This window comes from Lemur catta, chromosome 21 (assembly GCF_020740605.2).
Source record: "Lemur catta isolate mLemCat1 chromosome 21, mLemCat1.pri, whole genome shotgun sequence".
In the NCBI taxonomy this organism is placed as follows: Eukaryota; Metazoa; Chordata; class Mammalia; order Primates; family Lemuridae; genus Lemur; species Lemur catta.
In genome coordinates this window covers 22,647,343-22,675,181 of record NC_059148.1, presented here as the reverse complement: position 1 = coordinate 22,675,181, position 27,839 = coordinate 22,647,343, and the positions used below count along the sequence as shown (strand labels likewise).

At 42.0% G+C, this 27,839-nt stretch overlaps 1 protein-coding gene across 2 annotated transcripts in view; it reads right to left on the bottom strand.

The window, feature by feature from the left end:
* Positions 1-13,920: 13,920 nt before the first annotated feature.
* The window catches only part of MED13L (mediator complex subunit 13L), a 264,709-nt gene continuing 250,790 nt past the window's right edge, over positions 13,921-27,839 (bottom strand). For both annotated transcript variants that reach the window (XM_045535049.1, XM_045535051.1), the window contains 6 exons: positions 25,194-25,352; positions 23,683-23,859; positions 22,303-22,460; positions 20,347-20,508; positions 17,704-17,816; positions 13,921-16,753 (listed from right to left, as the gene is read on the bottom strand). In XM_045535049.1, coding sequence (XP_045391005.1) covers positions 16,621-16,753; positions 17,704-17,816; positions 20,347-20,508; positions 22,303-22,460; positions 23,683-23,859; positions 25,194-25,352 — 902 coding nt within the window. In that variant the 3' untranslated portion in view covers positions 13,921-16,620. The remainder of the gene's footprint in view (positions 16,754-17,703; positions 17,817-20,346; positions 20,509-22,302; positions 22,461-23,682; positions 23,860-25,193; positions 25,353-27,839) is intronic.

Here is a 27,839-nt window from a genome sequence, read left to right as displayed (position 1 = left end):
GATACATTAAGTTTTATTATAACCTTTGATATATTTGTATCTATTTCTAACATTTTGTTTTACACCAAATATGCTTTTTATGCATTTTTCCCCTTTTCTGTTCTCTACTGGGTTGACTGAGGTTTTTTTTTATTTTCTCTTTTATCTTTCTGTGGAGTCAGAAGCTATACATTCTGGTCCTATTCTTTTAGTATCTACACTTAAAATTTTAATATGTCCCCTTGACTTCAGGTTAATTGTGGAGAATTGAGTTAATCAATATTTATACCTTCCTCTCCAGCAATAAAATAAAAAACTTAGAACACTTTTATTCAGATTATCCTGTTTATATCCTCGAAAACACTCATTGCTCTTATTGTTTTACACAATTAGTGCATTTAGATTTACCCATGTATTTACCAATTTCTTTTTTTATTTTATGTGTATATGTTTAATTAAAGATGGGCTCTTGCTATGTTGCGCAGGCTGGCCTTGAACTCCTGGGCACAAGCAATCCTCCCTCCTCAGCCTTCCACATAGCTAGAACTACAGGTGTGAGCCACTGCTCCCAGCATGAATTTCTTTTCATATTTCACTGCTTCCTACTGGCTTTGGCTTCCTTCTTCCCAATGTACCTGCACTAGTAGTTATTTCGGCATGTCAGTTGATGATAAAGAGCTTTACTTTTGTTTACTTGAAAATGTCTATTCTTGAGTGCCAGTTTCACTGGGTATAGAATTCTGGGTTGTCAGGTACTGTTTTCTCAGCACTTTGAAGATAATGACTTTTATCTTCTCTTGTTACTGTTGAGAGGTCTGATGTTAGGCTTTTGTTGGTAATCTTTCCTTTCCTTTCACTTGATTAAGATCTTTTCAATTGATAACAATATGTACTTTGGCTTTTGTGTTCTGCAGTTGTATTATGACATGGATTCATTTTTATTTATCCTGCTTAGGGATAGTTACCTCTCTTGTATATGAGGATTCATGTCTTTCATCAATTATGAAAAACACTCTTTGGACAATGCCTCTGTCCAATTTTCTATGCTCTCTTCTGCTAAAAATTTCTATTCCTTACCTGTAAAACCTTCTTACTCTATCTTCAAGGCTACCTAACCTCTTTTTTATATTTTCTGTCTCTTGGTCTATTTGTGTGCATTCTGGATATATCCTCACATTTGTCTTCTAGTTCATTAATGTGTTGTTCTGCATCTGTCCTACTTACTTTAAAGTTATGACTGCTGTTAAGTCTGCAACTAAATTTTATTTTATGCATTAATTTAAAAGTTCATATTTGATAGTACAGTGGGGAAATCATAGTTAACAATAAATTATTGTATATTTCCAAATAGCTAGAAGAGAAGAATTGTAATGTTCGTGACAAAGCAAACATAAATGTTTGAGATGACAGATATCACAATTATCCTGATTTGATTATTACACATTGTACACATGCATCAAAATATCACATGTGCCCCCAAAATATATACGACTATGACATATCAATAAAAAAAAACAAAAAAAGCTTTAATGTAAAAAAGAGCTGATATATATTGCTCTATTGGAAATTTGTCTTTAATGCTTATATTATGTTGAAATACAGTTGTTTCCTTTATAATCTTATTTAAAGCATTTAAGAACATCACTCTGCGAAGGGATCCCTAGGTTTCGCCAGACTGCCAAAAAGTCACAGTACAAAGGAGGATGAGATGCTGACTTAAAAGAGTGGGTTTTATGTGTGATCCATTTTTTTAGGTATTTTGTTAGCCGTGGATTTTTGGTTTGGCAGTTCACAGCGTTGCCAGAACGAGATGCCCGAGTGTGTCCCCTGCACTGCCCGGGCCTGAGCTCATGGACAGTTCTAACAAGACTAGGGTGGAGTCGAGAGCATCCTGGGCCTTAGTACCAAATGGGTCTGGCCTTCCATTCGGCCCCCGAGCTGAGCCGGACATGAGGTGGCAGTAACTGGCCCATTGATAAAGATGACCTGATAGATGCCCAAAGATGTTTCCTCTGGAAGGACATTCTCCACGGTTGAGAGCTGAGAATGGAAAGCGGAGGGGCTGAACTACTCCCGTGCGTCACAGGCTGGCCCAGCACTGAGAGACGGAAACGTGGGAGGTGTGCATCTCACCTTTGGGGGGTTCACAGTCCAATAAGGAAGGAGGTCACTTTAAGGGGGAAACTGAGGCTCCCAATTGCCAGCAAAGGTAAAATGTGGCGGGTGCCGTGGCACAGAAGCTGCTTCTAGGTACCAACGGTGCACACGTGCAAAACTCTTCCTAGTTTACAAACTGTTTTCATCCCACAGCAGTGGAATGAGCCCCCCCCCTTTAAAGACAGAGAAATGGAGGCTCAGAGGGTAAATAATGTCACTTCTCTGTGCCTCAGTAACTTCACCTGTCAAATGGGGATAATAATGGTGCTGATCTCTTCGGGCTGGTGTGAGGATTAAATGAGTCGGTGGATCCAACGTGCTTACACGCCTAAGGTGGCTACAAGAGGCAGGAGGCAGCGTGGGACAGAGGGGTGGGGCTGACCAGGACGGGGACGTTTGTTTTGTGTGGGGGCCTGTAGGTCTGGGAGCCATTTAAAAAAATGCCTATTCATCTTCCTGCTGGTTTCAGAAGGCAAAATTCGAGCCAGAAATGAGTCTGGAGCTACAGGATCGGGGAAGAACATTTAAAAGCTCTGCCCTCATGAACTGGAGAGGAAGAGAAGACGCTTTTCCGGAGCTATCAAATGTGTTCCATTCTTAAAATTTTTGTTTTAAAATCAGGTTTACCAAGGTATAATTTATATTGAAAAAATGCACTCATTGTGGTACAGCCGCTGTGAAAAACCATAGGGTGGCTCCTCAAAAAGTGAAACGTAGAATCACCATGTGATGCAACGATTCCGAAATGTGTACATCCGTGCTCACGGCGGTGCTATTCACAAGGGCCGCAAGGTGGAGGCGACCCAAGCGTCCCCTGGTGGATGGATGGATGAACACAATTCCGCAGACACAGCAATGGGTTATCATTCAGCCTCAAAAAGGAAGGAAATTCCGACAATGGCTACATCACGGATGAACCGTGAAGACATCATGCTAAGTGAAATAAGCCAGTCACAAAAAGACAAATACTGTGTGGTTCCACTTACGTGCAGTCCCTAGAGGAGGCAAATTCACGGGGACAGAAAGTAGAATGGTACATGCCAGGGGCTGGGAGAGGAGGAAATGAGGAGTTAGTGTTGCACGTGGACAGAGTTTGTTTTGCAAGATGAACAAGTTTCGGAGATTGCACAACCTTGTGAATCCACTTGACAGTACCGGATCGTACACTTAAAAATGGTTAAGATGGTAAATTTCATACTATGTGTATTTTCTAACCCAATTAAAATAAATATATATATATATATATATATATATATATACACACACACCCATTTTAAGTGTAAAGTTCCTTGTGTTTTGACAAATAGAACACCATTCCCACCAAAATATAAACACCTCCTTCACCCCAGAAACTTCCATCTGGCCCTTTTGCAGTCTAGATTGTATTTAAATGTCTTGCTGAATTAAAATTTAATTAAATAGGAATGATATTCCTGCCCTGGGGCCTAGTCCAAGCCTAAAGTCTATAAGCAGCCATTTCACACACAGGACGGGCCTTTTCCAAGGTGTCCGGGGGTGGGTATGGGGTGGGGCAGGTGCCCCAGGAAGGACATTTGCTTTGTCCTCTTAATTTCTAGCCAGATGTCCAGGTATTGAAAGCAACAGCATTAAACCTCCGCCTCCCCAAACACACACACACACACACACACACACACACCCCTGGCAGATGCAGTTCCCAAGCCAGATTGCTCTTCACAATCAGCCCCGTGACACCTGGCGCCTACGCCCAACCAGGATCTGTCCCCTGGGGCTGCGCACCCGAGAGGGCTCCCCTGGGAGAGCAGACTCAGGCCAGCCCCTCTGACCTGCTCCCCAGGGCCCCGACCCCCTGCTTTCCAATCCCCTGGCTTTAGCCCAGAAAGATTTGTTGGTGAGGGGTGCCCTCTGGTGGACAATCTGGGACATAACAAAATTGTGCCTGAGCTTCTGTGGTTATTTTGTAGAATTTAGTCAAGCCAAACCACTTGAGGCAGGGGATAGCTTTCCAGGGGAGAAACCCAGAAGGCGCAGCCTTAACTAAGGGGTCAAGGTTACCCTCACCTGTAACTGGACAGAACGACCCCCCCCCCATCGTGATGCACTGAGAAGGACGCGTCACTTCTGCGGTGTTTTTGTCCCAGAACGCATAACCACAATTTAACCACGAGAAAGTATCAGACTCACCTGAATGGAAGGACCAAATAACCACAAAATGACTCACTGGTGTCAAGGTCATGGAACGACAAGGAAAGACGGAACAGTCACACATGAGAGGAGAAGAAGATACGAAAAATACCTGCCAGGTGGGATCCTCGACTGGACCTTGGCTCAGAATAAGAAGCTTCACGTAAAAACCATCTGAACAAAGGCTGACAGTGATGTCCCAATGCTCTTAGTTCTTTTTTGTTGTTGTTGTTGATTTTTTTTTTTTTCTCTAATAGAGATGGGCCTAGGCTGGTCTCCAACTCCTGGCCTCAAGCGATCCTCCCTCCTCAGCCTCCCGAAGTGCTGGGAGGACAGGTGTGAGCCACCAGGCCCCGCTCATCTCTCAGTTCCGATGCTTGTTTTGTGCGGATGGAGGGTGTTAACTGCAGGGGAAGATGACTGAAATGGGTACGGGAATCTCGGTGCTGCTTCTGCAACTTTGCCGTGAGTCTAAAATGATTCCAAAATAAAAAGTTAAAAAGGAAAATTTGCAGGCCTTCTTCCAAATATGGAAGGCCCTGGAATATGTGTTAGGAATACAATCCCTTCCCTTACGGGCGTGCATTCTGGTAGGAGAGACAGCACAAAAACCAAACGGGCATGTCTGTACTGGCTAATAACAGCCACGAAACAAAATCAGGGGGTTCAAGGGGCTGGGGGGGCTGGAGACTGGCAGAGAGTGGGCCAGGGACAAGCTGTCTGTGGAGATACAGGGGTCCAGCAGGGAGCGGCATGGACCCCAGTCCCTGTGGCCCCGGTGATGTTTACCTTCTACGAGGGGTGAGAAAGAAAGCAAGTCACTAAGGAGCACAAGTATGTTCCATCAGGGAGGGGGCTGGCGGCGTGGGAATGGGGCACGTGGGCCTTACAAACAGCGTGTGTCACAACAGGCCTTGCTGGAGGAGGGGGTGGAGTGAGACTTTCTGGTGGCGGGAACAGGACGTGCAAAGGCCCTGGGGCAGGACAGTGGCAAACCCCGGGATGCCAGTGCAGCTGGAATGTGGCAGAGGAAAAGGCACGTGGTGGGGGCAGCTACGTCGGGCCGTGCAGGCTGCAGTTTGGATTTTGTTCCCACCATAGCAGGGAGCGTTTGGAGTGCCGTCAGCAGAGGAGGGACAGAGTGGGATTCAGCCTTTTCCAGAGACCACAGCAATGTGGGATGGAGAATGAACTGCACAGGCGTGTGGGTGACGAGAAGCCACCTATCGGGCCCAGGTGACAGAGTGCTCGGCTTCCGTGACAGTGGCAGTCGTGGGGGTGGCGCAGGGGACTGAGGCTGCATTCACTTGGGGGGTCGGGCTCACAAACAGCTGGATCAGGGGCGGACCGTGGCAGAAAGAGATCAGGCTGGGGTAATCCCAAGGTTTGGGGCTTGAACCCACGTCTGGAAGAAGAGCGGGTTGCGGAAGGAGATGGAGCTATAGGGGGAAAATCAAGAATTGTGTGTGTGTTTGAGGCACCTGTCTGCCAACCGTGGCAGGGGTAAAGTGAGCACTCTTGTGGCTCTTACGGGGAAAAACAGGAACCGACACTTACCGGCTGTGGCCCGCCAGGTGCTGTCCGCGCGTGCCCGGGCCATTTCCCCGCAGCAGGCGAAGGCAGGTGCTGGTGGCATCGTGTTTTGCAGACGAGGAAACGACACAGAACAAAGGGGCAAAAGCAGCATAGAGCCAGGATGGGAATCCAAGGAGTCGAGGGCAGATCGGGGCTCAGAAGCACGTAGTTTTGAAACGTTAGGGAGGGAATGTGGAGAAAACAGATCTTCTCTTTGATGTTTAGAAGGTTCCAGAAAAATGTCCTGGTAAGACAATCGGAAGGAACCCATCTTGCCATGGCTCAGAGCACGCAGCCCTACAGCTTGGCCGTCCTGTTTGTTGACTGTCTCCTCTGTGCCCGGCGGGCAAGCAGGTCCGTGGGGACAACGGTCAACTGATAACACGGTGTGGTCAGTGCCAGGATGAGACACCGGCCACTGTGGGATCCTGGGGGGCCGGGGACCAGCCCAAAGCCAGGGATGGCTCCTCAGAGGCAGCCAAGACCAGAAAGCTAAGGGTTCACTGGCACCTCTGTCCTGTTCCGTTCTGTCCCTCCTCCCAGTAACTCCAGCTCGGGTGTACGTCAAAGGACACTGGGCCCAGTGCTATCACTGCCCTCTCCCTGTTGCCTTGGACGACTTGCTTCCCCTCCCTGGGCTTCAGTGGGCTGGATGACTGTCACTCACTCACCACCAAGACTCTCAAGTGGCTGCGCTGTGCCACAGAGAGATGGCCCCGGCCCCCAAGCCACCTCCGAGGTGTGCGTGGCTGAGAGCAGGAGTTGGGAGGAGACCCGGTGCCCCGCCACGTCGGGCGAGGGTGAACGCTTGGTGCTCTGGGGAGGGCAGGCTCCCCTGGGGATGGAGCTGAGAGGGACTCGTGAGCTGGCACCCCCAGAGTTTGGGGGTGCAGGAGTCAGGCCCTGGGATGACAGTCTCTGGCCGTGTTTCTGCCTGGAGCAGCTGGACTCCTGCGAGGATCGTTGGGGACCCAGGACAGAACCCAAATCCACGCCTACCTGGGGTGACCTGGCAGGGTTTGGAACCATCGCTCAGCCTCCGGCTGGTTTCTGGGTAGCGCCTGAAGAATACTCAGGGCAAAGGCACCTTGTCAGTAGGGACACGAGTTGGCGGCAGGTGAAGTCGATCTCTGCTCCTCCCACGTGCCCGTTCCCCACCTTCCCCGGCCACACGCTCTCCCGTCATCTCATCCTCTATGAGACGCTCCTGCCACCTCCCTGGAGATCCGGAACCTTCTGGCTTGTAGCTCGTCCGCAGCGCTAAGCCGAGGGCGACCCGACAGGCAGCTCTGAGCCACAGGGAGAAGCCAGAGAGGTGTGTTTCTAGCCGCAGAATCAGGGCGTCCCCCGATGTCTAATCCCATGTTCTCGTGCTGACGTGGGGGACAGGGGGACGGAGAGCTGCCTTCTGTGTCCCCATCCTACAGCCACTGCATTGCCAGCGACCCTGCCAGACACCTCTGTGGTCCCTGACTCCCTCCCCTACCTGCCTAGTCCATCAGCAAGTTCTGTGGATTCTTCCTTTCAGTAGTAGCCCTTGAACTCGTCACCCTCTGTCCCTCCTCACTGCCCGTACCGGGTGTGGGTCACTGTGACTCTGGCCTCCGACTTCACTGTCTTCCGACAGCCACAACAGTTGTTCCCAACAGTCAGTGTGATGGTGTTTAACTTACTTAACCTCCTTTGAGAGTCACAGCGACTGTTCAGCCTTCCCTGCCGCCTCCTGTGAGTGACCTGCAGCTGGCGGGCTCTGGCCTTCCTTTGGCACACGCCACAGCCCCACCCAGAACCCACGCGGCCTCCCTCCCTGCCACCCTCCCTGCCACCGGCCTGCGGACCCTCCTCCCCGCCACCGCCAGGCTGCAGCGTTTTCTCACCTGTGGCTCTCACTGATCACGCTCAGGGACAGTGTCCTTCCTGCTCCTTGTCCGTCCCCAAGGCCTGGCCCGGAGGGGACCTGGTGACTTTCAGAATGCAGAATCAGTGAGCGACAAGACACGTGGGAGGAGGGAGAGAAAGAGAGAAGTTCAGGATGACACAAATTTCGGGCTTGATGACGAGGGGAGGGAACAGTTTGAGGATGGACGGGCTCAGGCTGTCTGGGTGACCATGGCCTTGCGGGTGGAGGGATCTCATGGGCGGATGGAAACGGGGAACTGCAGGTGCGGATCTGGGAGTGAAGGGGAGGGACGGGATTATCTAGCTAAGGTACAGAAGGCAGGACTGTCCTAGGTTTTAACACAGTAACAGCGGTCACACGTCTCAGGTCTCCTTCGTTACCTGCCTGCCCGTGTTGCCCTGGGAGGAGGTGAGTTGAATCGGACAAACGCTTCTCACAGTAGGGACCACCGAGCCCCAGATCCAAGTCACCTGAAGAGGGAACACAGAGTCAGAGTCTGGGGACAGCCTGGGAATCTGAATGCTCATCAGCTCCCAGGAGATCAAGGACTGAGACGTTTGCCAAGGGGTGTGCAGAATAAGCGAAGGGTGAGGAATTAAAGGTGGTGGCAAGACAGTGGCTGAAATGACAGATGGCTCAGTTGTGGTGACAGAACTGGACGTGGGAAGCACGTGTGCCCTGTGACAGAGGCCAGCGGATGGGAACCGCGTGGGGACAGAGCCTAGAGGACTTGTAGGGCTCGCTCACTGCCTGGCGCTCTGCGTGGCTCTTCAGGGGACAGTCCACTGTGTCACTGGTGCTGACCACCCCGACCTACTCCCACCTTAAAGACAGGACCATTTATCTCTTTGTCCCCTAGCACAGGGACTGGCACCTTGGAGGCACGTAATATTTGTTGGCAGAATCAACAAAATCCTTCTACAAACATGTTCTGACTCTGTGTGACGGGAACTGAGGGTACCTGGTGACAAGACAGTCCCTGTGTATAAGTGGCTTCTGCCTTCGTTGGGAGGAGCAGCCCGTGACTAGGGGAGCTAAGGGCAGTGTCCAGGGAAAAGGATGACAATGGGGGAAGAATTCAGCTCCAATTAGCAGGCGTCGCCCCGTGGCCTGGGAAATGAACACTGCATCAAGCAAGTTCAACACGTGAGCTTGAGGACACAGCCACTGGGTCCCAAGAACGGGAACCGGACTGGAACTGGTGGACTAAGGGAATGTTGTTTATTAGAATGGGGACGCACGGAATGAGGAGAGCACGGTGAATGTTTATGGACTGTTTAAAGGAAATCACTAATAGGATCAGAAAACGGAGGTTTCTTTCCAACATGTTTTAAAAGATAAAAGCAAATACAAATCCATACACACACACAAAAAGGCAAAACGGAAGAGTAAAAGGAAGCAAATAAATATGTGTGTATTTATAAAAATTGGCAGACAAGTCAAAGCGTAACACAGAACAGAAAATGCAAATGGTAAAAATCACCCTATTCAAACAAAAATGTCATTATCCTATTAAGAAATAAAATGCAACAACTTGTATGAAGCAGCACACACCCAACACAAAATGCCAAAGGTGGAAAATAAACGGGTGGTCAAAGATGTAACACTGGAATTCTAATCAAAGGAAAGAGGGGTGGTGAGATAAATATCAAAAGATAATTAAAAGCAAAAAGCACTGTGCAGAATAAAGGGTCATTATACAGAGATAAATTATATAACAGAGATACATCATTAAAACTTTATGCACCAATAACAAAGTACAGAAGAACAAACTTGCAGTGGGAAAATTTAACTCTCACTATCTGCCTGTGACAGAGTTTGAGACCCAAATAGGGGCATAGAAGATGCAGAAAATACACTCCAGACAGAATTAATCAATACCAAATCTTACCCCCGCACCGCACTGTCCAACAAAATAGCCACTGGCCCCACGTGGCTGTCAAGCACTTTGAAATATGGAACTACTAGTGACTGAGAAACTTTTTAAATTTTTATTTACTTAAAATTTAAATTGAAAAACTGAAGCAGTGTAAAAGTATTTTTTTCTGTTAAATCCAACTTTTTTTGGTAGAGCTACATTTTAAGCATTGAAAATTTAGCATCCAAATTTAGACGTGCTGTAAATGCCACATACATACTGATTTTGAAGACTTATTGCAAAAATAAGGATGCTAAATAGTTCAGCGATAATTTTTATATTGATTTTATGTTGAAATATAAGAAGAATTTGGATACAATGGGTCAAATAAAATATCATATATTCCTAAAAATTAATTTCACCTGTTTCTTTTTACTTTTTTAACGTGGCTATTAGAAAATATAAAATTATAGTATGGCTCACATTATGTTTCTGTTGAAACACTGCCCAAGAAATAAGACACACCTTGCTTTTGAAGGTTTCAGAGAATTTTTGCAAAAACTGGTCATTACTAGATTACATTGTAGTATAAAAGAACATTATACTGTGAGAGACTTTAGACTCAAAGGGAATTTACTTTTTAACAAATGAATCAAAAAAGAAAGAACTAAGAGTGCAAAAACGAAAATACTAAACGTCAAATCTTCCAGGATGTAATCAACTGACATATAGCACCAGATCAGTAACTGCCATCCCTTGTAGGGTCAGACATCTCTGAGAATCTTCTCCCTAGAAAAATGCACATACATAAAAAATTCTGCATATAATTTGGGGGGGGGGCTACACACACCCAGAAGCCCCCAGGCTGTAAGTGCCTGTATCATCAAAAGTGAAAATAAATTAAACTAAGTAGGCAATTAAAATTCAAGGAAAATGAAACAAGACTCTCAAGGAAACTAGGAGAAAGAACAAAAAGACAAAGCCAGGATAAAAACAGCAGGATGGTTGACTCCATGAGCTGTTTCTTCGGAAAAATCGAACAAAGCTGAAAAAAAAGAAAAAAAAAAAAGCCAGCAAACTGATGGAAAAATCAATCAAGAAAGATTAAAAAAACACATAATAAATACTGTTACAACTGAGAAAAAGCATACATCACTAAAAACAACAGGTTCAAAATTAAGAGAACACTCTGCACAATTGCATAGTAATGTATTTGAAAAACTTATTTTTGCCCCATAAAAATCAAAATTAACAAAATTGACACAAGGAAGCCCCAAATCGACCAAAAAAAAAAAAAAAAAAGGAAATAAATTTCTATGTTTTAAACAACTTCAAAAGGCGTCAGGATCTCATGAATTCGCTGGTAAGTTATGTCAGATTTTTGAGGTGCAAGTGATTCTACTCTTTCAATAGTCTCAGTATTGAACAAACGTTTCCTTAGTGCCTACTTCCGTCCAACATATAGTCTCAGCCCAATATAAACTTGATGTCACGTAAACACTCTGGTGTCACACAAAATGACTGGGAAACAAACATGATCTTGACTTCTAGACCTATTAAGAGAGGTAACTTTCCAAGCTTTGCAGTAATATAAGAAATATCCACAGCAAAAAAAAAAATTGATGTATAATACATAAACATTATCTCTTCTACAAATTAAAAATCACATACTTAAAAGGAAGCAGACAGGAAATTATATATGTACACACCGTATATAAATTAAAAAGAACATCAAGACCTCTAAGTGAACAAAATAAGATTTAAATAAGAACTTGAAAATGCTTACTGAAAAATGTTCTAGGTCAAATTAAATAAGACAACAATTACTATTTTACATGTTAAATTATTTAAATCAATTTTTCCCCCACAGCAAACATTTCCTTGTGTAAGATTCTTTCCCCCAAGAGCTTCTAATCTTAGCTTTGGGGTGGTCAATTTTCCTGGATATTGTCTGGTTTTATGAAACAGGTGGATGGAAACCTGCCTAATCCACTAGCAAGGCAAAGAAAGCATAAAATAGGCAGCAAAGACCAGGGAAACGTTGAGAGTTGCCAACGTCAACGTGCCTGCCTGTTGTACCAGGTGGTCTCAGGCACAGGCTTGGTTTCACCCGTATCAACACCACCCCAGATAAATGCTGTTTTAGCAGATTGTTAAAACAGATCATGTGCTTTTCTCATTTCCCTGCTTGTCTAAATAAAAAAGAAAGAAAAGCGGGACTGACTAGAGTTCTGTCTTCGGGTCTTCCCATCACCCGGTAACCTGTATTTATTGAGGAAATAACCTTTGCAGAGAAAAAATAACACTTTAGTTGTATCCAACCTCCTTCCTGGAGATTAGACTTTCTTCCTCATCAACTTCTATTTCTTAGCTGCTTCATTACTTTGGAGTTCTAGCCAGAAGCAGTAAGTGTCAAAAAAATCTTTTTAAAACTTGACCTGGGAATTTTAAGCAAAGTAGACAGAGACTTGGTAAACCTGGCTCCAAGCAGAGTAAGATGCCCAGGGCAAACATTACAACCATGTAATTACCTGGCACAACAGAATTTTCTAATGGTGTCTCATTAGGTATTAATGACATGAAATAATTACTGTTGAAGTGACCTTTTTGTCAAGGGGATATAAACAAGAGATCATTTAACACCAGGATAACACAGTAACAAGTTAAAATTGCATCTTGATGGAATTTTAGCGTGGGGTGAATTCAAAAGCGAAAGAAAATTCCTTTCTACAGTGGCTCGAGTCGTGTAGTGACAGCAGCGAAGACTGTTTTCTGTGTGTGGCTCACGCCCCAGCAGTATGTCTTGGGAGAAGTCTGCTTTTAAAAACTTCTACTGACAAACTGCACTTTTATGAAGATTTTTATTGGCTCTTTGATGCCAGTTGCGAGCAAATCGCTTGGCCCATGACTTTCTGAATAGCAGAAACATAAAGCCACGCAATCACATCATCGGAGAGGAGGGATGAGCGTTAGGCAGCATCTACCTGAGCAATGCAAACGGATGAAGACCAATGGTTCCTAAGGTGCCAAGTCGAATCTACCTATATCTAACTTGCAAAATGTCTTAGATGCATTCAGCAATTGTTCTTACCTCAAAGAGATTTAGCTGCAGTTGCTGAATTGGTACAGATAGTGGTAGTTATGAAAAGAACATTCCCACTATAAATAAAGCCAACACTAATTGTTGCATAAAGCACCCACCTGATACATGAGCTAAGGATCCAAGCTAATGAACGCTTGTAAACATACAGCTAATCCTCATCATTTACCTGACGTAGGACTCATCGGACTGACCAGATTACATAGGATCTGGGAACCGTGTCGTTCTGTATGTGATTCTGGCAAGCCATTACAGGCAGTGCCATCAACTGTATCTAAGACAGTGGTGACTAGAAGGGACAGAGTCCAATATTATCTATTAACCAAAAATTTGGCCTCACTTTTCTCAGCTTTTCTTTAACAGTGCTCCTATAATAACGCGGACACAGCTTTCTAGTTTGCAAAGTATTTCCCATAGAATCACCCTCACTCATTTGCAGATGAAATAACAGGCTGAGGAGGCTCAAGAATTTATCTCTAGATTCAAGATTATAACATTCAGAACAATGTCTATTTCTAGGTAGCCGGTGGGAGACTAAAAGCAAAGCCTTTCAAATTATTCAGATCTTTACCCCAAGCTCAGCCACGTCCTGGGGTTTTACGGTTTTTAGTGAGCTTTCTCCACCAGGACAGTATAGGAAATAAACCTCTGAGACTCCCGGCTGGAACATGAGGTTTTTCCTATCAGATGGAACCAGGAAGAAAGGAACAGCGTGTGGACGGTACACAGCCAATAGGCACTTGCTTGTGTGTGGGGTGGCACGTGGCATATTCCTGTCACCAGCCTGGGAAGCAGGAAAACAACAGAGAGAGATGTATCTGCTATTTCTAAGGAATATCAAAAAGAAACTTGCTGGGACTGGGCAGAAAAAGGTAGCAGAACACAGACTTGTAATTTGTTCTAGGTCTGACCACAGTCTTACAGCTGGGAGACACCATTAGATCTGGTCTACTCAGAACACTCAATGTTGTGTGTGTCTGTGTGTGTGTGTGTTAGCATCTAAGAACCGCTCTAGGAATGCACTTGTGCCTTGGAGAATGAGAATACCATTTCAGAACAGCTGTGGGACTGGGAGGTAGGACCTGGTTCCTAGTCTAGGATTGTTCAGTCCACAATATATACACCTTTTCAACAGGTGTGGATGATTTATACAAGGGCAGGGCGGGAGGGGAAAAAAGCCACTCAAAGTTTCAGTAATTCAATAATTTATTCCTCTAAAAAAGTGTGTAAAAGTATATAGCTCTCATCCACAAGGTATATATGAATGACATTTAAAATGGAGGCCTTTTATTATTGTTTCTTTTTATCAAAGTCTTTTAGTGTACTGTACCAGCGCTATACTGTAGTTATTTTTTTTAAATGAACTTCACATATTTTTTGTATTCTTTCAAATTGTTTGCTATATATAAAAGAAGCTCACTGCAAAATGCTCGAAGGAAAAAAGGAAACAAAAGAAATTCAGAACTTCCCAGAAATGTACAGCTTTTACATTTAAAAAAGGTTCTGAAATATACATACAAGCATGCTGGACAAACCCACCCTTCTCCCCTCCCCACTTCCCCTGTTTAGTTCAAACCATGGTAAGAGTTCTGATTTCTGCAGAATTTCCAAAATTAAAAATAAAAAAAAAATAAAATAACTTCTCACTCTGTAGCAAATCCAGGGCTTGTACATTTCAGATTAATTCAGTAAAAAACTCACAAGTAAAATAATGCATATTTAAGGGAAATATTATACAGACTTTTTCACACAGAAGTACATAATAAGATTTTTTAAAATCTATTGCCATTCATTTATTTTTGCACAAAAACGTATAAATATGTCACCAGCTTTTCTTAACTTAAAAAACTTAAATAAAAGACACCAGATGAAAACTACCCTTTGCTGCCTTTTTTTTTTTTTTAATTTTTTGTAGGGTTTTTTTTGTTTTTTGTGTTTTTTTTCTTTTTCTGCTTAGAATTGGGTGTCTAGGGAAGAAAAGCCCCTGCATTAAAAACAGCCCATTTTAAAAAAAAAAATTCAAAGTTCTGATGAATTCCGGGAAAAAAGCAACCCCAAAGTGGTAAAAGATTACAAATATCTACTTTACAATTTGTCTTCTCACCAAGATAATTTTATACAAGTTTACAATCTTCATCATCTTATGCTCTTCAAAAGGCCTTGAGAATTTTCCTTTCTGATTAAGAAAAAATAGCACTGCAATATTTTTAAAGTCAATTTTACACTGTACACATTAGATACAAATGGTTTGATATATCAGATTTTTTTAACCTATACATTGCGAAAGTCAACCCCCCCTTCGATCGGTGGTACAGAGAACAAAATTATCCATTTACAAGTTGTTTCTCTGCTTTCACACTCCCACCACACAACTTTTATTTTAATATAATGTTTTAAACTTTAGATTATTTCAAGAAAAATACTTTTACAAAATCATATCAATTATTACATTTTTCCTTTTTTTGTTAATAACCAGGACATAGAAGTCTCTTGGGAGAACTTTTAAAATTTGCATGATTCTCTCCACGGATGCCAAGAGCTCAATGGCCTGGTCAAAGTGGCCCCAGGAGGCCGGTCCACGCCCACTGCCCTCAGACAGAAAGACACCAAACAAGGGTGAGAAACAGGGTCTCAAAGAAAACCCTCTGGGCCAGGAATGAGGAGTCATAAAATACTTCAATTAGCCATTAATGCTTTAAAAAGGCATTTTTTAAAAAGTCCCCACCACAAAGGCTCAACTTCAAGTACTAATTTAATGGTTAAGTTGTAATATTTCTTTGAAATAATATTCCTATGGTCCAGAAAAAATTCACCATATTTATAACTGATTTTATGAGCAAACACTTTCAATTGTGATATGTACATAAGTCCCTTTTGATCTAATGAGAGGAGAGACCTGGCTTGCAATAAGAATTCACTAGAAAATATATTTCCGTTGTGACTATATAAAACTAATTAAGGTACTTGCCTCCACGGCCCTGGGTTGAGCTTGACTGCCTTCTATATAAAAATGTTATCCTTCATGAAACACTGGCCACTTAACATGGCAGAACTTTTAAAACCCAGTTTGTTCTTAACAAAACCTACTGCTGAGTGGTTTTGAATATAGTATGGTTTAGGCATGATCTCCCCAATTTGCTTTCATTGCTTTTCTTGCTTCTAGGACAGAGGTATGTAGTCAAAGAATCCTATGGTGGATCTGAGTTGGGTTTCAGCTACTGTACCTGGTCCTTGCGAATTAAAAAAATTAAAAGAAAGTCACAAAAACCATATGACAAAGCAACTGAAAATAAATAAACAAAATGAAGCTGTCTCCAGACCTTCTGTACCTACACACAGGTATGGAGCCAACCCAAGCACTCGCGCCAGTCTAGATGGGGGCACTAGGGAGACAGAGACCCCTGTCAAGTCACACACTTGGAGCTGGTTCTTATTTTTAAAAAGTCCCAGATTACGGAGTTCAGGTAACCCACAGGCCATACACCAATGACTAGAGGATTTCATCCAAAGGGCTGACAGCCCTCGTTTTTAAACAGAGGCTGAAAACAAAGACTCTTGTGCAAAAGGACACTGTCTCTTCTGTTTCCCTCTTAAAAGCCACCAACCACCACCACTTCCTGTGGACCAGTGGTTGGGGGCTGCACACACAACACTGGCTGAAAGTCACTGCGCATGGAAGTTTCCAGGTCCATGAGAGAAGTGTCAAGGAGTCACTCTGGTAATGAACACTGCAGAACTGACACGTGCCTGCGGAGAAGGAATCACAGCGCAGGACTGTGGAGAGTGGTCTGAAGAAAAGGATGTGGGTATTTGCAGAGTGGAGCAGGTTCCTTGGACTGAGGCTGCAGGGAGAAGGAACTGAGCCAGAGAGAACAAGTGCTTTTCCAATTAAAGTATATTCATGATGGCATTGTACAACTGAGTGAGCACCACAAAGTGGACGGGAAGGCAGGAAGTACGGTCCTGGGTGGCCGGATTGCACGTGAGCCAGGACAGAGCGTTGTACTGCTCCAAAACAAACCTGCCGAAGAGAACACACAGGTCAGGGGACATGAGCATGGCAGGGGCAGCTGCTCCTCAGATTCTAGCACACTCCGTATCTTAGAGGGAAGAAGGCCGCAGTCATTCTTGAACTTGCCCCAGGCTCCTTCCCTTGTTCTTTGTCTCACGCACCCCCTCCCTTCTAGAGCTGTGCTGTCAGGGATTGGAGCCACTAGCCACACGTGGCCACTGAGCCCTGGAAACGAGACAAGTCCGAATGGAGATGTGCTGCAAATACAGAATATGCACTAGAGTTCAAACGTTTAGTATTTTAAGAGCATGTAAAATATCTCATGAATATTTTTATATTGATTACATGTTGAGAGGACAATATTTTGGATATACTGGGTTAAATAAGATATGTTACTAAAATTAACTTCACCAATCTCTTTTTACTTTTTTTTTTTTTTTTTTTTTTTTTCAGCGACAGGGTCTTGCTGTGCTGCACAGTGGTACGATCATAGCTCACCGTAACCTCCAACTCCTGGGCTCACGCGATCCTCCTGCCTCCGCCTCTCAAAATGCTGGGATTATAGATGTGAGCCACCACACCCAGCCTCTTTTCACTACAGTAAATAGTAGAGTAGCACTTAAATAGTGCTTTAAGTTCCAGACACTGTCTTCAAACTATCCACCCCCTAAATTTGACCTCTTTTCATCAGCATGAAATGCCTCCTCTGAACAGGAAAGCAAAAGCAATTGTAATTGCCTAGAATGATCTATAACACGCCTAGAATGCAGCACGTTACGCTGCCTGCCCCGTGCACATGGGGGGACTGTAGCTCTCATTGGCTAACCAGTGAGAGCACAAATGGCAGCATCTTGTCCAAAAACACCACACTTAAATTAAAGCATCTTGGAAATAATAAGACTTAAGGAACATAATTTCAAACTGTACAGCTAACGTTGCCTAGGTTGGTATCTATCTACCTTAACACATCAGATGTGGTTTTGGAGTCCAGAGGGTGTGGAACCCGCTGAGAATTCCTGGCAGGGAGGAGTTCGTCCGTCTGTGCTACTGAGATGTGGTGATGCAGCGAAGCCTGGTGAGAGAACGGAGAGAGTTACCTCCCTGGTCTGGACGCCCGCGGTGTGGAAATGCGGGAGGCCACATCTGCCGGATGCAGCTGCTCCCTGAGCCCTTAGAGGTCAGGGTTTCTACGAGTCTATGAGTTTTAAGCTGCTCAGTTACCCCCAGTGTGATCCCAAATAACTTGATATCCTAGAGTTGGGAAAAAACCAAGCTTTGGGACCTATTTTAATTTTTTTGTCTACATTTTGTTTAATGGAAATAGTCTAACATACACAAAAATAGTATAATATAAAATGAGGTCCCATGAATTCATATCACCAAGATGCAATAATTATCAATATTCATCACTTTGTGTTTTGGTCTGGGGATTTTTTTCCTAAATTATTTTAAACAAAACCCAAAATTGTTATCATTTTACCTGTAAATAACTCAGTAGGTATCTTCTATAGATAAGGACTTTTAAAACAATAATAATTATCACACACAAGAAAAATTAACAGTGATTCCTTAATATCATCATCTAATACCCAATCCATGTACGATCTTCACTGATTATCTAAAAACGTCCTTTTACATTTGGTTTATTAAAATCTGGTGCCAATCTGGTCTGTATGTTGCAAATGATTAAATGGTATTTAAGAACTTAATCTGTAGAAGGCCCCACCATCTGGAAGTGGCTGATCTGTACTCCTGCAGTGGTGTTTAACATGTTCTTCTATCCTCCAGATTTCCCATACAGCGATGGTTTGATCTAGAGGCTCAATTAAGACTCCACTGCAGCACCGGGGTGGTGGGGTTGGGGGGGGGGTTCTATACAAGAATACTCCATAACTGGTAGCTGGTGCTATGTCCCTCTTATTGTAACACATCAAAAGGCGCCTAATGTCTGTTGTCCCACTAGAAGTAATATGATGACTGATCACTGGGTTCAGTTGGTACCAGCACACTTCGTCCTTATAAAGTTCCTCATCAATTTTCACCTAATTGTTTTAGCACAGTTTACTAAATAACTAAGAAATATAATATGCAAAGGAGAGGCAAGTTATAAATGCTTGATTTTTATTTTTCAATTTTCAGATTAATGAGTTGCTGCTCTAGCAGCTTTAAAAGCTGTGTAACTTTTTTGTTTTGTTTTTCAGCACAATTATGAGTCCTCCAAAGATTTGTTTCAATCTATTGCTATCATCATTCTTTTTGATAATCAAACTGTCCCATCCCTGGCCAACAGGACTGCCTTCTAAGATGGCTCCTGAGGGCTTTGATATGACTTTAATAATCTTTGGTTACTTTCTTGCTTTTAGGTGTGACAAGATGTCCCAGGTTCGTCTTGAATATTTCTTCCTTCAGACCTGGATCAGTCACTTCTACAAAGAACCTCTGTTCTTTTGAATGATCAATGGTATTTAGGAACCACAATCATGGAAATAGAGAAGTTTATTGCTGCTAAGCTTTTTTAGTAAACAGAGCTAAAAAATGTATATACTTTTGTAGAGGAAAAATAAATAAATCTAGGGTCACACTGATAATTCTAATACATGGATTTTATACAATTTCTTTCATTTCATAATAATATGTTAGTCATTAGGAAAAGAAAATTTCTTCGTCTTGTAAGTTTAACCTTCCATTGCTTCTTTGTGAAAATATAACCAGATATGCATACGTGTGTATGTTTATCATACAGATTGTTCCATGGTAATCTATACTCCACAGAATGATTATACTGAAATATTCCTTGTTTTGTTATGGATGATTAATGCTCCACTGTTTGGATATATGGGAGTTGATTCAATCAGTCCCTTACTGATGGACATTTAGGTTTATTCTAGTCTTTGACATGTATCATTTTTTGGTTTTGCCAAAGTGTCTTTGGAATATTCCTTGGAGGCAGGACTGATACCCACAAGGGAGGGTTGTATCACTCACATTCCCACCGACACCAAGGCCTGACCTCTCCCCACGGCCCTGCCAACACAGTATGTGGTCAAACCTTTGGTTTTTTTGCCAATCTGTGGGTAAGAAATGGATTTCATTCTAGGTTCTTCAACACAAACTGCAAGTAGGGGATCTTCTCCTTTTAACCCTTAAAATTTGGATTAAAATGTTCTAAGAAATACAGAGGAAGGAACAAGTATAAATGTGCGATGTTTTAGCTGATTCTTGCCCTTTCCTACTGAAGAATGCTCAGACTGTAGAGGGGAGGAGGACAGCCAGTCATTACACCTCCCACTCAGCCTTCACGACTGATACCATATGGACTTGGAGAAAGACCATTAGAGTGAAGTGCTTGTCCATCCGAGATTTACCCTGTGGGACCCACAAAGTCTCTTCCTTGGGTTAATGTGTGATTCATTTGGGTTTCTCTCCTAAATTCTACTCTCCACCTATAGCTGTAATTAAAATATCCCCAGAGTATAAGTAGATATGAGAGAAAGTGGGACTAGAATAAGACTATGGTGGCCAAGATAGAAATTTCTAACCAAAATTAAATTTAAGCATAAATCACTCATTCCTTGAAAATTCAAATACGACACCAAACCAACCTTTAGGAAGAGAGGGCACTGGTTTTGAGCCTGTGGACACGATGACCAAAACCACTGGGGAAGATTCTCAGCTTTGGCAGTTGATACAAAATACCCAAGGGCCAGAGGTTGCTGTTTTAGCTCCTCTGGTGCCTCTCTAGAAAGAAGACGTTCACCCTGGCTCTGAAAAACAAAATCCCAAAAGCATAATAAGCACTTACTATCAAGCTTTAAAAATGAACTTTCACCAATTCACTCTACCACTGTAGTGACTAATCCCCTTCGTAGCAGCAGGTCACAGAAAAACACCAGGTGACTGAGAAAGGTAAAGTGGGATGGCATTATCTTTGCTGCACACACAGACATCTGACAAAAGTACAGCTCAGGCAGAAGATACCAGCAACACTAACATCATCAGTCAAGTAAGTACAGATTCATTTGCTCTGGTTTCTTTTCTACAGAACATAAAATCTGTTCCACGGCACTGTTACGTAATGAACTAAAATGGAAAGACTGCAATCTCCGACAGCTGAAGGCTCCACCACACTCACATGCTCTTTCACCAGCGACCAACCACAAATACGCAAGTGCACCCGAATGCCACCAGCTCACGCTGACCAGGACGACGCAACACAGCACCGGCGAGGCTGCCCTGCCGGCAGTGGGAGATCTGCTCGTGAGGAAGCAACAGTCCCTCAGTAACATTCTCCTAACAAGAGTCTGACTTACTACGCTTTTCTGCAACTGACATTTCCTCATCTTTAGTTTTTTAAGCTAGCTTCAAGAATTCAAAATGTTATCTTTTATGAAAGCAATAAGTAATTCATTTTGTTTTTAAAAAGCCTTCTGTTTAGATTGTAATCTTCAGCTATCACATCAAATTGTATCAATTCTGAGCTGGTTAAAAAATAAAAACTTACTACCACCTTGAATGCATTTTTCCCCCTGCTGTAATGTCTTTACTGGATATCAAAGCAAGTTTAATGGTTCAGAAAAAGGAAATGATGAAAGCTTCTTGGAGGTCTCCTGGCTGCAGGTGCTCAGGACTGAAAAAGGCCACCTGACTAGCCTCAGAACAGTGCTATTTATTAGTGCTTGAGGCTCCAACAAAGGGAGAAAATACAGCTCAACCTCTGCTTTTTATAAAACCAACATTATACTTCAATTACCAATTCTTTGTTAATGGATAAACTAATTACAACAAGAGGTACTGGGAGGTAGTTGCTATTGTTTCCATTTCACAGATAAAGTAATTAAGGCTAACAAAAAATGAAGTCAGTTTGCCCAAGGCCACAAAGCCAGTAGCCCCAGAGCTGCAATTGAGAGCTGTCTTTATCAGACTCCAGGGCATGTGTTCTTAGCTGCTATGTGCTGCTTGCCTCCAGAATTCAAAGTCAGGCTCCTTTCAGAACAAGCAACCATCTACAACGTCTTCTTCAGTTAACAGTTACTTTGCATGTTAAATAAGCAGGTTTGCCAGGGGTGGAGAACTTGTGGCTTCAAGGCCACATGTGGTCCTCCAGATCCCCAGATTCGACCCCTTGACCAAATTCAAACTTCACAGAACAAATCCCTTTATTAAAAGAATTTGTTCTGTAAAATTTAGATTCAGTCAAAAGGCCACAGGTTGCATAAAGCCACTATTCTGGCAATATAAATAATAACTGGGAGGCCACAAGTAACTAGAAGTGATTATTTTCTAAGAAAACAATTATATAAAACCCTTGGATCTGTAACACGACTATTCTTCGGATAAAACTTATTCATCAAGAATAATAATACATTTCTTTCAAATTTCTGCCTTCTATTCAAAATGGAACAACTACAGAGTCACTTTCCTGCCTTATTTCTCTTGTACCAAGGACCCAGACCACCAAGAAGAAAGGTGCATATAGTAAAAGGATGATCATGTGTCAAGAGGATTATTTTCCTGAAGGCTGTGGTTATTTCCAACAACGTACTTCAAGTCACCCTTACCCGACTGTGCTGGAAGTGAGAGCCCACACCAATTCCAGAAGGCGAGCCTGGGGAGGGGACTGGGGAGGAGTTGGGGGAGGAATGCAGGTTCCCAGTTATTAATATGCCAATATCATTGTCCATATCATCTGGGAATGGAAGGTCAACGAACATATCATCTAGAGGGGAGGGAAAAAAACACAAAAATTACGAAGATAATACATACCTCCAACTTTACCAGTATCATGTTTTGTTAGCCTATGGCTATTATGGACACATGCTGTTAACAATTTAGATTCAGGGAGTGCCTACTGGGTGCAAGGTGTTGCAAATTATTCTTTCATTCTATATTCTCTCCAATAATCTCCTAATGTGGAGTATTAACAGAATGGAGAAATAAAGAACATAAAACAAAACCTCACACTCTGTATGGCCTCCAAAGGTACCTTTGGAGATGGTAAAACCACTAAAGAAGCAATTTAATCATTAAACAAAGTTAAAGCTGACACCATCCAAGAACACAGTAGACTTCATCTGTGCATCCAATTAGCACCTAAAATATTGGAAGCTGAATGAATGCAAGTTAATAGGTGTGAACTTGCCCTGAAACTGGAGGCCTATTTCTAAAGCAGATCAAAGCACAATGTTTTCATTAAGAAATCCTCTCCTACATTATAAAAGTAAGGTGCACTCACAGTAGAAAATTTGTAAAGTATTAAAAAAAAAAAAAAAGGAAAGTGTAAAAGGGAAAACTGTCACTAAGAACCCAATTACTATGAACAATTCCTATGATTCTTCCATTTTCTCATGTATCTGTTATTCCATTGTGATTATACGATACATAGAATTTGGTATCCTTTTTCCCCTCCCTATTTAACATAAGTAAAATGCTGGTAGCTGTTAAAAATTCTTCAAAAACAATGCAAGCGGATGCATAATACCAAGTGCTTTACAGTTTATACATAGCCATTTCTTAACAAATGCCTTAACAGGGATTCAAACCAAAAAATTCCATCAAGAATAATCAAATAAGGAGTTGCTCTATAACAAATTAGACTCCTCATGACTAGCTGAAGGAAAGCACTATCTTCACATTGCCTAGTGCTTCATACATTGCAAATCAGGTCATCAAATATTTACTGAAAGAGTGGCACCCATGTGCAGGACACTGCCAGCCAGATATTATTTTTGCCTTTAATGAAAAACAGAAGAAAGCTAATTACCCAAGAGAGGAAAGTATTTATTTTGTCTTGGTAATAGTGCAGACAAATTAAAGCTTTAAAACCAAAAATTCTCAAACTTTCAATTCATTGTTCATATTTCATGTGTTGTTTATCACAACACAGAAAAACCTGCAGCATTCCAATGACGCCATATTCTAGCTCTGGGTCTTCCACTCACCATTGTTGGGGCTAAACCCATCTTCATTGGGATAGTTGGCTGGAGCCACCTGGATGGTTGACGATGTTGGGAACACCAAGATGTGTGTACAAGAAGCATCTTGAGGGGTGTTAAGCTGAGATGACTGCATGTTCAATGCAGTACTTCGGCCAAAAACAGAGCCCATTGTGACAGCATCTTTAAAAAAAAGAATTCTATCAATTCCCCTTTTGCAGCAGTGAACAACCCTGGAAATGAGGTTTACAGAGGGCATGATCTGGAGTGGTATGAGTCTGATGCAACTGCCCTGACAGTTACACATTTAAAGTTGAGCCCAATTTGTTTAAATATCTTCAAAGAAACTGACTCAGAGCATATAGCTATGATAACGTAACTATATGCTATTCACATTAAAAAGGTTAACATAAAATTGAATCGAGTCCACCAAATATGTTTTAGTTATGTATACAAGAAGTATTTCTAAAAATAAATCCCCCACTTTCTCTCCTCCTGTGGTTGCTCACAATTTAGAAAGTATTGTTCTCCTAAATGATAACAATCCTATAGAAATGGTACCAAAAAGCTAATAACTGTTATAGTACTGAAAGCTACTACCTGCCAGCTTTTGTGCTAACCTCTTTCTTCACGTTATCTCATTCAATAACCACAGCCACCTCGAGGTAGGAATTATTATCTCCATTTTATGGATGAGTACAGAAGCACAAAGAAGTTAAAGTAATTGCCCGAGTGGAGCAGGCAACTGATGTACTAATGAAGATATCTATCTCTCACTGAACTGATGACAAGTAACCCCATTCTCACACCACAACACTATGGACTTTTATAAGGAGTGAGGTGACAGGGTCTCTCATTTGATCAAAGAAATATCTGGATGGTAAAAGTGGTAATAAAAGTATAAAATTGCTTAGTTATAAAATTACAAAATAGTTGCTGGTTTTCAAAAACCAGCAAGATTTTAAAAAAATTCTGTGGCCACATATTTTGGTCACTCCCATCTGGCATCTACGTTTATTAAGAGTTTGCTGTGTACCAGGCACTGTGCTAAATGCTTTACCCTTATCTACCTAACCATTCACCCTCAACCATATCAGAGAGACTCTAACTATGAATATCCTTTCAACGCTGCTTGGAGATTCTATCAAATAACTATCTTCAAAAGGATATTCAAATATGTGTCACGCGGGTGTCTACCATAGTGGTATTTTGGAAGGTGATCTTCATATATTAACAACAAATCAGGGTCAGGCAACAGTCACTAGCCATGACTTTAAGAGCTCTCAATCGTATCCAGAACTTAGTCTCTCTCACAAGCTATGGTCAACAAAAACAATAAAATCACAAAACACTCCCTGGAAGAGATTGAATGTTTTCCATTTTTGAACCCAAAGTACAGTCTTCTCTTATAGAGATATAATAATATAATAAATATATATTCTACACTTGTCTGTGGACTTAAGTTTCGGTGGACTGATGTAATACCTAATTAATGAAAGTGACAAACGGAAATTTACCTGGCATCACTACAAAGGACCCCTGGGGCTCCATGGCAACCAGGCAGGCACTAAGGATAGAAGGAGAGTCTGCGGCAGAGATTCCACACATCCGGCACACATCCTTGAGCTGTTTGCTGATTGTCTGTAGTGAACATTCTCCAAGGAGGATACTCCAATCTGAAATCAAATATTGCAGTCACATAGTGTTTAGAAATTCATACTGATGGGAGGTTTGAGCTTTTTACCAGTTCTGCCTGGTAATTGAATTTCCATGATTGGACCCTGAAGGGAATATGCCTTTACACAGGTTCCCTCCTTGCTATAAAGAAAATGTTACTTGACTTCCATTACACTTCATTAACAAAGGAACAAAGGCCTACTATTCTGTAGGCAGAAGTCATGTCTGAAATGATCTTTGAGAGTCCAGCACAGACCCAGGTTGATTTAGGCATTTAAAATGTTTTTCCAGGATGATACCAGTGTCAGTGGCTCTATCCTTTCTCTTCCTTCTTAAGTTCTGATTCTTCCACTGTCCCTATCAGTACTTTTCCCTTGGATGACAGCACAGTTTCACTGGGAGAGGGGCAGACCTCAGTTTTATTTACTGTTGTAGGTTGGTTGTTTCTATGAAAGGCGAAGAGCAGCAGAAATGAAGGGGAACCATTCACAGAATGTCCAAAAGGGCCCACAAACAAGGGGTATGAGTGAAGTGCTCCAAATGATGCCACACTAATAGTTCAGATTAAAAAGTTGGCACAAATGTTCTTTCTAATGTTTGTTTATTGCTTCCAAACAAAAGCACTGTGTCTAATCAGAGAATTGTTGAAGGTTATGTTACTTTGGGAAGTGAAAAGATCTCTTTTGATCTCCCTGACACACATGAAGCATGCACCATTCCTGTGCAGCACAATCCCAGTGCAGATCACCTCCCACTCAGGAATGGCAGAGAAGCCTCCACTGCAGGTTTCTCTACCTCCATGTGCTTTTTCAAATATGCTATCTCTCCTCTTAAAGAGCAGGTGAAGGGAAAAACGTTTTCATATTGTTAATGAACCTCCAACTGAAATGGCTGCATTAAAAGTGGCCAGGAGCGTGAAGAATGTATGTTTTAAAATCATGGAAAATCAAACAGATGTAAGCTCCGTATTTCAAACCAAATAAGAAGCAAAAAATAGTGTATTTTATCATAAACACCCTAGAGATAAAGAGCAGAAATTCACAAAGCTGACTCTGAAATCTAAGGGCTCCTATCTAACGCCATTCCATAGAAATACAATGTGGCACAGACCCTGGATCCCCAAAGGAAGGAGCTGCAGATTAATAAACAGATTTCCTGTACACTAGGTTCTTCTCATGTTTTTATTCTTGAAAGTACATTTTCTATCTTTTGATGGGCTCCTCCAGTCACACTTATATTTCTCTCCTCTAAGAGATAAGGACGAAGAGTATGCTCCTTCTAAAAATCATACAAGGGAAGGAGAGAGCCTTAATAATTTTCCAAAACACCCAGTGACTAGACTAGACTACATTTTTATCCACCTTCTTCCTTTCTATTATAATCTAACTTTCCCCAAGGGTTAAGAATAGCTCAAAGCCTTTAAGAAGTAAGATTGACTAAAAAGCAGACTAGGGAGAAAGATAGGAATTCTGACAGAAACGAAATAATGAATCCCCTAATGTATTAGACCGCTAAGCTCTTGATACAAGATTCATTATGATATTCTTTAAAAAATGAAAAGGTCCTCTTTTGCATAGTGGTAAAAAAATTAATAATCAAAGTTTTAAATATAAAAATTAAAAAATTAAAAGGGTCATATTTTACCAGTTTACAGGATAACTTATTACCAAAAAATTTTTGTGTATAATAGATGCCTAAGAAAACACTTATTTAATACATATTATGTAATATTTATATAAATTGCTGTTGAACTATGAAAATTTGATAAAAATCTAACTTGCATTGTAGGAAGTGGGTTATACTTAGACATTTCCAATAATGCAAGTTAAATCTGCATCAGTGGTTTTATTTCAGGGATTCCACAAATACCTCATATCAATTTCCTATAAAGAAATAATTTACATGCTCTATCACGGGGGTCAACAAACTATGGTCCACAGGCCAAATCCTGCCTACCACCTGTTTTTGTAAATAAAGTTTTATTAAAACACAACCACCCTCATTCATTCAGGTATTGTCTACAGCTGCTTTGACACTATAATGGCAGAGGTGAGCAGTCACGGCAGTGACCATCTGGCCTGCAGGCTGAAAATATTTACAATCTGGCCCTTTACAAAGAAACTTTGCTGACTCTGCTCTAATGTATTTACATGTGGGAAACCACCAAGCTAATTTGTGACATAACCCTTGCTTTTGTGCAGACCTTAGAAAAAACTATCTCCCATCTATATGCATATATTGAACTTCTTATAAATACATCATTAATTAATAAGGCTTTAAAAAAATCTAGGCCTATTCATACTACTCACATAAAACTGTACAAGCAGCTACACTAGGATAGTAAATGAGTTGGGCTCAGTGCCAGGCGAGGCAGCTGCTGGTGGTCACTTGTGTTATGTTACAGTTACTTTTAGTGCTTCTTGACTGACTGTTATGTTTATGATAAGGAAAATAAGCAGTGGGAGATGGGGATTCAACTTTTAAAA